This window comes from Haemaphysalis longicornis, unplaced genomic scaffold (genome assembly GCF_048455015.1).
Source record: "Haemaphysalis longicornis isolate Haplotype H1 unplaced genomic scaffold, Haemaphysalis longicornis Haplotype H1 scaffold_7, whole genome shotgun sequence".
NCBI lineage: Eukaryota > Metazoa > Arthropoda > Arachnida > Ixodida > Ixodidae > Haemaphysalis > Haemaphysalis longicornis.
This window is the reverse complement of record NW_027526422.1, coordinates 72858580-72872907: the sequence shown is the minus strand read 5'-3', so window position 1 is coordinate 72872907 and position 14328 is coordinate 72858580. Positions and strand designations below refer to the sequence as shown.

The following is a 14328-nucleotide window of genomic DNA, read 5'->3' as shown; positions in this document are numbered from 1 at the left end:
TCTGGGGAGCGACCACCTCATTATATCTATCCAAATAAGTGCTGGCCCAGCTAAACCCAAAGGGCACAAAATCAAGGTTGTCGAATAGGATGAATTCAGAACCCTGAGACTTGCTGAGTGTGACCACGACGGTGGTATGCCGGACATAACCGACATCGACACATGGTCAGCACAGCTGAAGGCGCACGTCGAGAAATCTACGAAAACCATACCAGAGGAGGCGGGTTTTGCGACAGCTGATTCCCGCCTACTTCACATGTGGGAAGCCAAACAGGGATTAGAGAAATGGCTTAAGAAGCAAAAACACAACCGCACCCTGAGAAGACGAATAGCTAGATTAAACTGCGAAATTCAACAACACGCTAATCTACTCTCGCGCCAGCAATGGCACAAAACGTGTGAATGCATGGACATCCAGATGGGGCTCCCCAAAACATGGAACATCCTGTATGCCTTATGAATCCTGAGTCGGGTAAAACCGTGCAGCAATTAAATTCAAACCGAATTTTCCACGTGCACAACGGGACAAATGCCGAGCTCATACAAATAATCAAAGACAAGTACGTCGGCTCCAATCCCCCCGTAAAGCTCCCGGACTACTCCGGACCAGAGAACACCTTATTTGACCGACCAATCACCGTCGAGGAACTCCGTGCGGTTGTTCTAAAGCTGCGGACGAAGTCGACACCGGGACCCGATGGCATATCCAACAAGACGCTTAGAAACCTCGACGAACGAGCCTTCCCTCACTGCGCTAGCTAAATTCATGAACGAGTGCTGGTTGAGAGGCAGCCTTCCAAAAATCTGGAAGACTGCAAAAATAGTCATGATACCTAAACCTGGGAAAAGGCTTCACATTGACAACTTAAGACCAATCTCTTTAACATCTTGTATTGGCAAGCTCCTCGAACACGTCGTTCTTAACCGTATCAGCAACTACATGGACGACAATGACCTATATCCGCACACTATGATAGGGTTCAGAGCGAAGCTTTCTACCCAGGATATTATGCTACAAATCAAACATCAAATAATCGACGGCGACAAACTTTCTCCTTTGGACACAAGGGCAATCTTAGGTCTTGACCTCACCAAGGCTTTCGATAGCGTCAGACACGAAGCGATACTAGACGGGCTAGCCAAGATAGCCGCGGGGAAGCGAGTATACAATTACATCCGAGAGTTCCTTACAAACAGGACTGCTTCCCTTTCCGTCGGCAACCTTGAGTCGGGTGACTTTGCCCTGGGTGGTAGGGGTACACCTCAAGGGTCTGTGCTCTCCCCATTTCTTTTCAATGTCTCACTCTTAGGCCTGCCTGAGAGATTAAGCAACATCAAAGGCCTTCACCACAGTCTGTACGCCGACGACATTACTCTGTGGATCGGCGGCGGCAGCGATGGCCACATTCAAGACACCCTACAAACAGCAGTAGACGTAGTGCAAAATTATGTTCGAGAACGAGGACTGGACTGTTCTCCTCAAAAATCCGAGTTGCTCATCTACCGGCCTACCAGTAGGGGACGGAAGAGAGACCCGTCGAATCCCGACATCTGCGTCTACGCCAACAACCAAAAGATCCCAGTTGTCAACACCATTAGAATCCTCGGCCTACGACTGCAATCGAATGGTCACAACAAAGAGACAATCCTTCATCTCGAGAAGAGCACTCAGCTCACCATGCGACTCATCTCCAAAGTGGCAAACAAGAATAGAGATATGAAGGAAGACACGCTCATACGGCTCGTACACACCTTCGTAATTAGTAAAATCACCTACAGCATTCCTTTCCTACAGCTCAAAAATGACGAGAAAGTAAATATTAATGGCTTAATTAAGAAAGTTTATAAACAAGCAATGGGATTACCTGTTACCACACCCAACGAACGCTTCGAAGCACTAGGCATCAGTAACTCGATTGAAGAACTAATTGAAGCGCAACAAACATCCCAATTAGAACGGCTATCTAAAAGCAAAACGGGAAGACACATTCTGCAGTCACTAGGAATCCGAAGTGGAAGTTCCCTCCCAAATGAAGTTGACCTCCCACACGAATGGCGAAAATACTTTCGCATCCCGCCACTACCAAGGAATATGCATCCAGAGTTAAATGTGGAAAGAAGACAAGCTAGAGTACGAGCCCTTGACAAACGTTTCCGAACCCATTGTGAGCCACGGGAGATTGTCTACGTTGACGCAGCCGACTACTACAACGGCGGCTCTAGTCTCAACGCCATGACAATTGCAGTCATCAGCAATGACGGCGTCACGTTGACGTCAGCATCCACGCCGGCCAAACATCCCACTCTGGGAGAGGAAATGGCCATAGCCCTTGCTATAAATTCTACCCACGCAACCACAATCATAAGCGACTCGAAGTCCGCCATTCTTAACTTCTCGAAAGGCAGGATCTCCCCTGCAGCAGCCTTGTTGTTAGAGAAGACCCCTAACCAAAGAACAATTCTTTTGATATGGACTCCGGCCCACTGCGGCCTACAGGGGAATGAACTGGCCCACGCAACCGCTTGAGCTCTGGTCAACCGAGCTGTGTTGCCTACGACGCCACCACAACCACCATCATCCCCACACAAGACGTCGCAGGAAAGCCAAGAACAAGCACACGTTACGAGATCTCACGAAGACAGGCTAGTCACATACAGGAATATAATAAATCACTACAGGTTATCCAGATGCAAATATCCACCGGCCCACCCCACTCTTTCCAGGAAAGAGGCAGTCACGTGGCAACGGTTGCAGACGAACACTTTCCCGAGCCCTGTTTCCCTCAACCGCTGCTACCCAGACCTTTACTCAAACCTCTGCACTTTATGCAACCGCAGAGCCGACCTACACCACATGATATGGTCCTGCCGTAAGCTCAAAAAAAATACGAATGGCTATAATAGCAAATCCGATGTAGATACACTTAGAAGCTACAAAATTAAGACTGCAGAACAATGGGAGACTGTTCTGCTCAGCTCCACACCGAAGGCACAACTGACAGCAGTCCAGATGGCCGAAGCCGCCGCGAGGATCCAAGGAATCCTGGCTGACGGATGAGGGAGGGAGACCGTCCAAGTCGTCTACCCTTCAGAACCCATCTCGGGAATCAAATAAAGTCATCTCTCTCCGCGTTGTTTAGCGCAAAGAAAACTGCAGGTACATTTGAGGCTAAGTATACGTAGTTAACCAGCTGCGCCCGCGTTCGTTTAGTTAGGAACGTTCGTTGGGTTGGTGTTTACTATAGTAAGCGAGAAAAAGTGGCAGTACAACGCCCGCGCGTGCGGGAGGAAAAGCAAGCACAAAAAGAACAGAACTCCCGCTGGCGCTGTTTCAGTAAGGCGGCGCGCGAGCACTGAGGATGCGGGAAATTTGAATTGCATTAGGTGTAAAGCAGTGAGCGGATAACGGCGCTACAGCCCATTATGGCGAATCACTGCTCTCCACTTGGGACAACTTTCACGTTAAGTGGAACGGCTTTAATTTTTCATGTTCCGGAGCAAACGAAAACGTTATGGTAGTATCACGTTGATACGTCTCTGCTCGTGGGGTCTTTCGTGCAGTTACGTTGCGGAAAACCGTTCCCACTGTAGCTGTCTTTCACTGTAAGTTCGGACGGTGCATTTCTTGTATCATATATTTCTGTTCCGCAGCCCCGCAAGAAATATATTTTACGGTCGACTTAACTCTGTTAGCGTAAACTAGGCGCTTTTAAGGGGGCACTCAGACAAAAATTTTGCACTTGGTTTTTTTGTTTCGATAAGTAGCTAATGATTTACTTATCACGTGTGGAAACCTCATGTGCTTCAGCGTGCGACGGTTGTTTCTTTAGAGGTGTTTTCAATGTGGCCAGTAGCACTTTTGGTTTCAGCGGGTTCCGCGAAACGTGAGATTTTGTATAAATAAAGCTGACCACGTGACTCGTCGGACAGATATCACAGAGCAGAGCTGCCGTAGCACTGTCGAATCCGCGTCGCCGGCAGTTTCTGCGAATGCCCCCACGTATTGATCTCGTGAGCCACTTAATTAAAAAGCGACCGTAGACGTGACACAGGCGCTTGCGAGTGCAAATTGCTGCCGCGGATAAAGAACGACGCGCGACGCTCGAGACAATGGGTCGACACAGCGCTCTCTGAGCAGCCGGCCGGTCTGCCTACAGGTCCGCCTGCAGACGGGTTCAGCTTAGCACTGCGGCGGATATTCTATGGCCGCTCTTGTAAGCGGTGCAGATGACGATTTTTAAAGCAACCTGCCATCGCATCATTAACTCCTTTCTCATATGTGCTTCCATGTTTGGTGCTTGGGTCCAATTTTGTGCAGCGGTAACGTACATTGCTCGAGCTACCTGCGCCGGCTTGCGCCGCTTCGCGGTCGTGGCCGCCGCCTGCGCAGCGACCGTGCGGCTCGCTCAGTACTCTTTTCGTGTCCCCGGCGCGTTTTCGCGTTCAGTGTAAAAAAGCAATATAGTGCCCGGAATCGCTGTAGAACCTAGATCGCGGCCAGCTACCCGATGAGCCGACGAAATCACGACTCCTCCACCGCCGCGATCGGGTCGTTCGTTGCTCGAGAGCAGAAGCTCCTACCTCTGATTGGAGCGGTGAGCCGGCGGAAAACGCCGGCAGTGCGGAAGCGGCCAACACAAACTCGTGACGTGTTTTGATGTTGTTTATTTACAAAATATCTACGCAATGTCGATTGTGCGTGGTCCTCCTCTGGCTGCTCGGTTGCGTTTCGCACAATTTAAAATTGATTTTAAATATGTTCTAGGCTGTATTCGCCGCTGATATTGTGCAGATGATGTATGTGTGTTCACACCGATCTATCTCCGAAGTTATCTCGCCTTCAAAATTTTGTGTCAGTACCCCTTAAAGTGGTAACTAATCGTAAAAGTATTCAAGATATATTTTCACCTGTGTTTAGGACGTTTGCAGTGTTCGCAACCAGCGGTACGTTTCAATTGAAGCAATCACTTCTAACCAAACGTAGCTGTTTTAAACAGCTCTTCGTTCTTACGTAAATAATTGGCCGCGTATCTGCTCCTTTCGTTCCAAATGTCGACAAAAGACGATAGTCAACTGGCGCCTTTGGCAAGTAAATGCCTCCCTTCTCTTTCCCGCTCACCTCTTATGCTGCTCCTCTTCCGTCTCGTTCCTCGCAAGATAATGCTCTAGGGGCTTGCTCAAGTGAATTTATATTTACCGCGTTCCACTGCTCCAAGTCGGGTACCTCGATGCCAGAACTGCCGTACGGCGGATACGCGCGTGAATCGGGGCACCCTACTACAACGTTTATAGAACCACGTTGCTCTACTCCACTAGCGTTCCAAGTGGAACGTGGAACCTATAGTCGAACCTTTCGTTGCTGCTGCCGTTTGATTTTTTTAAGTGCCACCAGGTAGCGCGGGCAGCAACAGGCGACGGTTTTCTGCAGTTGATGTAGTATTTTATTTACTAGCGCAAGAACCAAGCATCTGTGAATTATTGATAAAGGAACACCGCAAATATAGCTCATGTCTTGATTTTCTGCCTTATATTTGCGTAACGTCTTGTTCTTGTTCAACAACGTTGACGAGTATGAACATTAAAACCGGACTCGGACGTTTAGATTTGGCTGTGCGTATATAAGACTATTGCACGGAAACCTTTATAGAAGCACAAATAACGATGTTTTTTTCCTCTCTCTCTCTCTCTCTCTCTCTCTCTCTCTCTCTCTCTCTCTCTTTGGCCGACTGGTTGAATCGAGTCACAGACAGACAGACAGACAGACAAACAGAACGAAATCTTTAAGTGCAAGTAGCCCAAGAAAGACTATCGTCCTTAACAAAGTATGCGTAACGATGTATCGGGGTTCACATTGTCTGCGCGTTCATTTCTGTTGTGCACGTGAAGGAAGAGGGTGGGACCACGTGCTGTAGAATGAAACGGAGACAGGAAATTGAGGGCCACCAAATACTATGGCATCTAAGTTTGGGAGTGACCTCGATGTGGTATGCCTGGTACAAATGAATGCTAAAAATACCAAAACCTGGCTTACCATCTCTCCCCCCTCTCTTTTTTCCTGGAACAGTGGCAACCCCCCAATTACGATTTGTCACGCGTGACTGCGCCCACCGCCATCTTCTACAGCCTCAACGACTGGCTGTCCGACACCAAGGACGTTCGCAAACTCGTGTATTCGCTGCCCAACGTTGTGATGACATACCAGGTGAGCGACACTTTGTCTTTCCGGTTGTGACCAATATTTACCAATAATTCACATTTATTAAACTAAAGCCGTTTATTGCGTATCAATCTCAAGCAATAGCGGACATTTTATGGGCCCCTTTTTGATAAGCGCGCTACAATCGTAATCAACAATCACTGGTTACTTAACCAAGTAAACGTCAATCGTACACAGGCCGCACCATCAACGGCTCCCCAAACAGACCCAAAAAGTGTAAGAACACCTTTGCAAGTTTTATATTGTTGCAAAAAAACTGGCTGATGCATTCCAATTGTACCTCCAGTCCTAATATCCGAGGGGTTTTTTCTGGTTGACTAAGAAGATATTTTGAAGCAACTTTCAAGTCGTTTCTAATGCATGAGTTTTAAAGAGAGTTCTGATATTTGTAAGCTGTAGCAATACCATTGTTCAGGCATACGATACCGCATCACCGAGACGGTGGTATTGCGCGACATTCCTTCCCGAGTTCAGTGCCTTTGAGTTCTGTACTGAGCATGCGCCGTCAGGCCGGTGCAAGCCAACTACAACCAATGCCGTGGTAACACCATAGAGTTGCTTGGTAAGCATACGAGAGAGGAAACTCAGCCTGGGAGTCCTTATCGGCGTGGGGGTTATGATCTTACGGAAAGGCTACAGCTGGTGGATTGGCATGTCTATCGGATTCTTAAGCGCCTTCTTGGGTTTGTTTTCTTCACTAGCCAGTGCTATACCATCAAGGTAGCCGCTCCGGCCAAAATGGCCGAAACACGCGTTGCTTCTCGGGCTCCGCTTGGGAAGTCGACATTCGCTCCATTATGTGATGGTAGGACAGCTGTGCTTCATATAAGCAAGTGGGAGGACTACTGCCGGTGAGCTAGCATCAGTATATATTTAAATAAGTACAAGCACCCAGTGTAGACACGTCAGTTTGTGGTAAGGGGTGTGGGCTTTCCGGTTCTTTTTTCAGTAGCAGTAAAAATGTTAGTGGCGCCCGGACATCTTTACTGAGCGACTATTTTGCCGCTGCGAAAGTTGAAGCAGACTATCTGCTACGAAAGCACGAACGAAAACACCGCGAAGGCGAGCTGCTCATTCATAGGTACTTCCATAAAACCTCTCTGAGCTTTTCAAACAGTTTATTATTTGAAACGTTTGCAAAACCAGCGTCTTTAACGAGTTTCTCCCAAAAATTTACACTTTTGTTAACTACCAGCTTGGTCTGCAGTAGTATAGTAGCCATAACCGTAATGGCAGGCTCTCAGTAAAAAGAACACGCTTTATATTTTATTTCTTTAGCCTTAAAGCAGCGTGTTTTATTTGTAATTATAAAATAACACATTCATCTTTTCGTTTCTGTGGCATTGTATTTCAAGTTACGGCCCCTACAACATTTCAATCCAAGGCACTGATGAAACTAAGGAAAGCACACGGTGTATCAGCGACTTAAAAACTAAGCCACTTTTCGAGAAATACTCGATGTTAAAAATAACACAACTATATTATTTTAGGCTTTTACAATGGGTTCAGCAAAATCATCCGCAGAGTTTTCAGAACACACCAGAAAATAAAAATTTTAAATACAACATGCGCCATCTGTACAGGAAAACCCCAACAGTGAGGACCAATTACGGTAAACAGCACGTCGAGTATCAAGCACCTGCCTTATTAAATCGTTTACATGGTTTCATAGACACCAGTCATATTCATTCTAGAACCCAAATGAAGTCCATCCTTTTATGCCATGACATTGAATATATATAATAAAGTATGTGCACTTAAAATGCTTCACTGATTAATGTGAATTGTGTGATAAACTGTTACGTGAATGCCTATGTTTTGTTTGTTGTGAAGTTCTACTCTGCAATTGTACGAGTTTTTAAAAGTATATGAGTGACGTTTTTCTCTTTTTTTAAGTGAAATCATATGTTCTGTAAGCTCTACTGTGTAATTGTATGAATTTTTATTGTGTGTGTTATCGAGTAAAATGCTGCGATATCATATTCCATTATTGTTAATAAGTGCCCTGTTTGTCCAATGTAGTTAGGTGCAGAGGCCCTTGTCAGGCTGCAAAGCCTATAGGCTCTGCTCCCGTCCTTGTAAAGACTCAGGACAAATAAAATTCATTTCCTTTCCTAATGGCGGCCCATGACGACACAATCGGCTTTGATGTGAGCCGCATAGAAGCTAGCGCCAGATTTCTCTCTAGTGTATATGGTACGGAACTGTATGTGTAACACAACACGGTGGAGCTATGGTGCCCCAGAATATAGTTCGCATTTAATCTATCGCCACAAGCTATGCTTTGGTATTCGTTTTGTTTGTTTTGTTACCAGCGCGCAGCTGCGCCAGGTTATGTTATCCTGTGTTTCGAGAGGAGCACCCGTTTGCTTCTTCTACCGTATGCCGTGCCCGGCAATCTTGTTTCATCCGGAAAGGTTGTCACCTTGTCGTCACTAACATAGAGTGTTCTTGTTTGGTCGGCCATGCTAATTCGATTATTGAGGGTCTTCCGAGATAAATGCATGCACAGCAAATTCTGAGGCATTCGATTCGCCGACGATCGCCTGTAAAGGTCGTTTGTAAGTTCATTGTAGGGCACAAGATTGCTCTAATAAACTTTATTCCTTAAAGAACCCAGCATCGTCATTTACTACGTTACAGAAAAGAAATTGTACCTCGCTCACGTCACTTGCAAGTCCCCGGTCCCCTCGGAAAGTGTGGCCAGCAGAGAGCGCCACAGCATAATGACTAGTCAGCACCACACGCATCGGTCGCTAGTCCATCCACCAGCGTTTTACAGCGAAGCTGTTAGCCTCTCGTTGGCCGGGAAATTTCGCGTCGCAAACAAAAAACCACGCAGCACTCGGTAGTTCTCACCCAAGACACCGAGCGCATGAGTCAGGCTAGGCATGACCCAGCATTTGCTGCCAGAGAAGCCAAGCGCAATCTTTTTTTTCAATCAAACATCCAGCATAGGGTTCAGTATTCGTGAAAAAACCACAAAACAAGCATCGAAACCGCACGACAGATCAGAAGGCGCCTGTGAACAATCGGGCTCCCTATGTGTTCCCGGTAAAGACTTGGTTAGCAGCTGCTCGCGACAAGGGGGGTGGACGTCATTCGAGGGCGATCGCATGCGTCCGCTTTGTCGCCAGAGAAGCCGATCGAAAGTGACAAGCACGCCGAGACGACGAGAAAGATTTCATACCTTCCGACATCAGCATGTGTAGTGGTTTACGTCAACTTCGCTGGACATCCACTTTCGCAAGGGGGGATGGCGCCAATTTTTTTAATTCCCAGGGCCCCACTGTGCGACGGCAACCGTGCACACTGATAGCTAACTTTCCAGCAACCATCCCCCAGTGATAGGAAAATTTACCGTCCCATTTTGAAGAAAATTGAGAGAAGCGCGATAGCTAAAAGTGCGTCCAACTTTCGCTGAAAGTGCGTCCAATCAATCATCACGTCTTCGAGTACGAAATCGCGAACGTACAACGAACCCGTGCCAACATTTTTTTTCCGCACTAAGTAAACGCATCTACGTCTACGTCTACGTAATGGGATGCGGGATGAAGTGTGTCCGTACCCACGCTGCCTCATATCCAATATTAGTGTGGCCGCGGCATCTCATCCCGCCGCACCCCGCCAACCATTTACTGCTTGAGTATCGCAATCATCTTCCCGACACACACAAGAAGTGCAGTGCGGTGTCGCCGGCATTCCGTGTGTTGGAGGACGTGCGGAGAACAGCGAAGCACCGAGCCTTATGCAGAGCTCCCTGTACAATTTTCGTGACCCGTTATAAGGTTCAAGAGGCTGACCAATAACTCACCATGGTCTTTAGATATCCGCTTTATCTAACAATGCATCAATGGATACAAGCTCTTGCGACTTCGAAACCTTAGCCATACAACAGCGTGCAGAATTGCCGAAAATTTGAATAGCATATAAAGCCCTTCCCAGGTAGATTTGCGGGGCCATGTGACTGAGGTCGGCACCAACATACGCCCATATGGCACTAGGCCATGCTCGTGGCCAACGCAAAATGGGAAGAATCTATGGAGAACTTGTTGTGACAGCCGATTTGTTTGCTTGCTCGATCCCTTCCTCGTTTGCTCTCACGTAAGGTTAGGCGCAACATTTTACACCCATTCGACGACTTATTCATTCTGATTCGCGCGATGCCGGAGCTTAAGTCACGAGGAGCGAAAAACGGTATATCTCAATTAGACAAGGTTGAGATAAACTGTAAGGGTGCACATGGGCTAATTCTGCGTTTGAATTTCGCACATAGTCGTCTCGATAAATCGGCATGCAGACATTCCACAAGACGCTTCCTTAGTTTTTCTACGTTCTGAAGAACATGGAAGTTTTTCTTTGACTTTAGATTTCTTAGTTCAAGCTTCTTAGGCACAGCGACAATTTAAATAAGCGCCAAACTTTAGGCGAAATTATAGGAGATAGGATAAGGGCAAAATGTTCAGTGAAGAGGACTACTTAGCCGCACGCATTTATGTATACAAATATTTACCCAATGCAGGTAAGGTAAATATTCCAAAATGAGTCACTTGGACAGTTCGCGACTTATTGCATTCGCGAATAATATAAGAAACGTCAAATTAAATTTGCCGGGCTACGATGCTGGCCACCGTTCACGCTGTTGCTGACCTCAGCTTCAAAAAATTGCATGCGCCAGGTTACTTAGGTAAAAAGGATTCCTGTTATCTGCTGCCATGCCACTCGAACTTCAATTACTTTGCATAAACTCACGGAAAATGCGTAAAATATAACTCAAACAATAAGACCCTCGGAGGCATACGGTGTCGCGCTTACTTCGTAAACAAAAGTGTTAGTATTAAACGGACGTCCCACAAAGGTGCTGTGCGCTTCTCCTTCAAAAAGTCCTGGAGAGCCATATTGCTACTGGCGGTACTGTTCTGGAGTCTTTGAATTTAAATATTCCCGCCATATGTTGTGTGACTCGCTACCCTGCTCATTTTTACAGGTGGCCGATCCTCAGTTCACGCACATAGACTTCACACTGAGTCTGCTGGCCAGCCGCTTCGTCTACCCCACTTTGCTTCGGTTGCTGAACGTCTACGGAACCGGGCCTGAGTAGACAAAATAGGACACAGCATCACATCGGACCACCCCTCCATAAAATGAAATAAACAGCAATTATTTATTTCATTTTTTGGCGCCACCTGCAGCCGTGGCCGCCAGACACGCTCTGCATCTGTATTTTTTCACTGTTTTAGTGAAATTTTTTCACAGTGTGTTCGCGATTTTTGCTGCAGAGGACCGTGAACACAACCGAAGTGAGTGTACAGTGTTCTTTTAGGACCATTCGCCGCATTTTTTGGAAGAACGTTCGCTTCACGTCGGCGGGCGAATTCAAGCCACGCCTAGGCTTAGCTGGTGTACGGCCGCGCCGGCCGGTGATAGGCCTAGGCGCAGTGCAACTATGAACGCGATAAGCGCCCCTTCACCCTCCGCGGCCCTACATCAGTCTTTCGAGCTCTCCAAAGCAGCAGGCACGGCTTCTCAACCGAGTGAAACCAGCGTGGACCATCGGGATATCAACATAGCTTTCAACACACATGTGGGGGCGGCCGGCTTCGCGCCCCCGACGGCGCCATTCACGATGAGGAGCACAGAGGACAGCATGGAAGACGAAGAAAAGGACCCATCAGAGTGGAACACCGTCCCGTACCGAAGATACACTACGAAACTTCAGGGCGAACTGCGAGCGGAACGGGTGAGTAGGCCTCACTTTCTCGCGCTCGTCAGGCCGCTCAACCAAATGTCCGTTCAAGCAATCCCCAAGGCAGTTATCACTCGCCTCATCTAACACACTGCTCCCAACAGTGTTGCAGCTGAACACTCAGCATTTAGGTACATCGCTAAAGCCAAGGCAGTTCAGCTTTCCATTAGGGATCAACAACACTTGGAAAATTTATTAGCCCAGCGAGGACTCACTGTGCCCACCGGCATCGGCAGGTGAGGCGCGCAGGATTCTTGTTAAGATTGTGGACGCAACCCAGACTACTGAGGTCACTAGCAAAGGAGTCGTGAAGATTAGGCCGGAGCACACCGAGGCATACATTGCTAATCACATTCGCTGTGAATCAGCTAACATTCCGGTTTTTCGAATCATGGAAAAGTCACGCATGCTTCTAATAACCTTCGATACGCCACGGCCCCCCAAAGAGACTTTCCTTGAACTATGAAATTTTCCCTGTGTATTAGCATCGGCCTAGGGCCCTGGCATGCTTACGATGTCGCGCACTCGGTCACATGGCCAAATTCTGCCCTTCAAGGGTTGTTTGTGGTCACTGCGGTCGCATGCACGAGGAAGATGAGCAATGTGAAGCGACCCCATTCTGCGTAGTCTGCCAGGCAGCAGGTCACATTTCGCTGGATTCCACCTCCCCAACCAGAGACTGGAAAGCCGAAATTTTCTAAGCACCCAGAAAAAAAACACTCTCGCTAAAGCTGAGTCCAGAGAGCTGGCGTCAGCGTTAGCAAAGAATGCAGGAACCCCCCTCAAGTCATATTCCCAGGTAACGGCCTTGAACACGGCTGTAAACAACAGCAAGACTGAGGCTAGGGCCACGTGTATCGAGCAAGCCCAGGTTGTCCCGGCAGATGCCCTTAGCAAGCTCCAACAACAAATGGAAAGCTTCATTCAGCAGAAATTTGAAGCAATGCAAAAACAGATCATGTCTTGGATGCAGGCCTCTCAAGGGCACAGTGAGCAGCCAGCAATCAACCCAGTGCCAATCGCAAAGGCTAGAACTTCAGCTGGATTACCTCCCCCCAAGAAACCTCTTTTAACCTCCCTCGAACGCCCCTAGAAATGTAACGCTACGTCGCAACCAAGTGGGCTATCGCAGGTAGCGCCGGAACCCAAAACCTAGGCTCCCAAGACGCAGTTACCCAAGATTCAAGAAGAGCCACAAAACTCACCTCTCCATCTTGAACAACAGAACCCTGTTTCAATGGACTTGCCACTGGATACAACCACGAAGTTGCTCGAGAAAATGAACTCCCGTATATATAGAGGCAATAGAACGGGCCTTAGAAAAACAGGACGAATTACTTAAGGAGCACAAAGAAACCAACGAACGGGAGCTAGCCCAATTGAAAGCTAACCTAGACGAATGCAAGAGAAACTACCGCCGCGCCCGTCATCGCAGCAGAGACTAATCATGAAAATTCCAACAAATATATGCATACAGTGGAACTGTAGGAGCATCTCTAAACATTTTCAGGCATTAAAGGGACAGACAACCGATTTTTGTCGCGTATATGTTCTCTAGCTCATATGAAAGCCAGCGTTTTATATAGCCCGGTAACAAGAAGCAATTTTTAAACAAACTGGCGGAAATAATTTTAATTTGGAAGCAAACTTCTTGAAATCGGAAGGGTGGCGGTTCGTAGTGCCTAAACTTGACACTTCAATATGTGTCCCTGTCACGTGACCTGCAAACCTAGCAGCTACTGTAACTGCTCAAACGTTTATTTACGTATTGAAAACCTTTCAACACAAGTATTTGCACAAGCTTATATAGTATAAGTATTTCTAAACATTACTTTGAAAATTCTAAAGACACGCCGCCCGCCGCCGCTGGGTTGCTCTCAGTGTGGCTAACTGAGCCACATGCCCAGAATCAACGGCAGCGTTCAGTAAACAGACCCAGCGAAGGAGCTTTGACGATTCTGTCTGAGTCAGGGGCGTTTGTTCTGCCAAAATATTTGATTTCAGTCTCCAAATACGCCAACGGCAGCTGAAAAAAAAAAAAAAAAAGTCCCGCCCGGGGAGAATCGAACTTCCCGCCTCCACAACGTGAAGCCAGATTCTACCTATCGTCTACCCCAACAGATGGCGCATTCGTGCAAAATAGACCCTAGCATAAAAAAAACACATAAAGGAAAAGGAAAGCCTGCGATTCACACTTTTTCAGCTGGGAACAAGTTTTTAAATATCGTTTTTTATTTCGCATACAGACAGAAGTATGTTGCCTAGCTACTCTATATCATGGTTGCCAGCATTAGTTTTGGGAGGGACACATACGGCTCGTAGATAAGAAAACTCGATTGAAAAAGTTCTAGAGCGTTATCAGCAA

General features: G+C 47.3%; 1 protein-coding gene across 4 annotated transcripts in view; it reads left to right on the top strand.

Annotated features, from left to right (window-relative positions):
• The window catches only part of LOC144144473 (lipase member K-like), a 48263-nt gene extending 36879 nt beyond the window's left edge, over positions 1–11384 (top strand). For all 4 annotated transcript variants that reach the window (XM_077675931.1, XM_077675930.1, XM_077675929.1 and 1 more), the window contains 2 exons: positions 6065–6202; positions 11205–11384. In XM_077675931.1, the coding sequence (XP_077532057.1) occupies positions 6065–6202; positions 11205–11318 (252 nt within the window). In that variant the 3' untranslated portion in view covers positions 11319–11384. The remainder of the gene's footprint in view (positions 1–6064; positions 6203–11204) is intronic.
• Positions 11385–14328: the final 2944 nt, after the last annotated feature.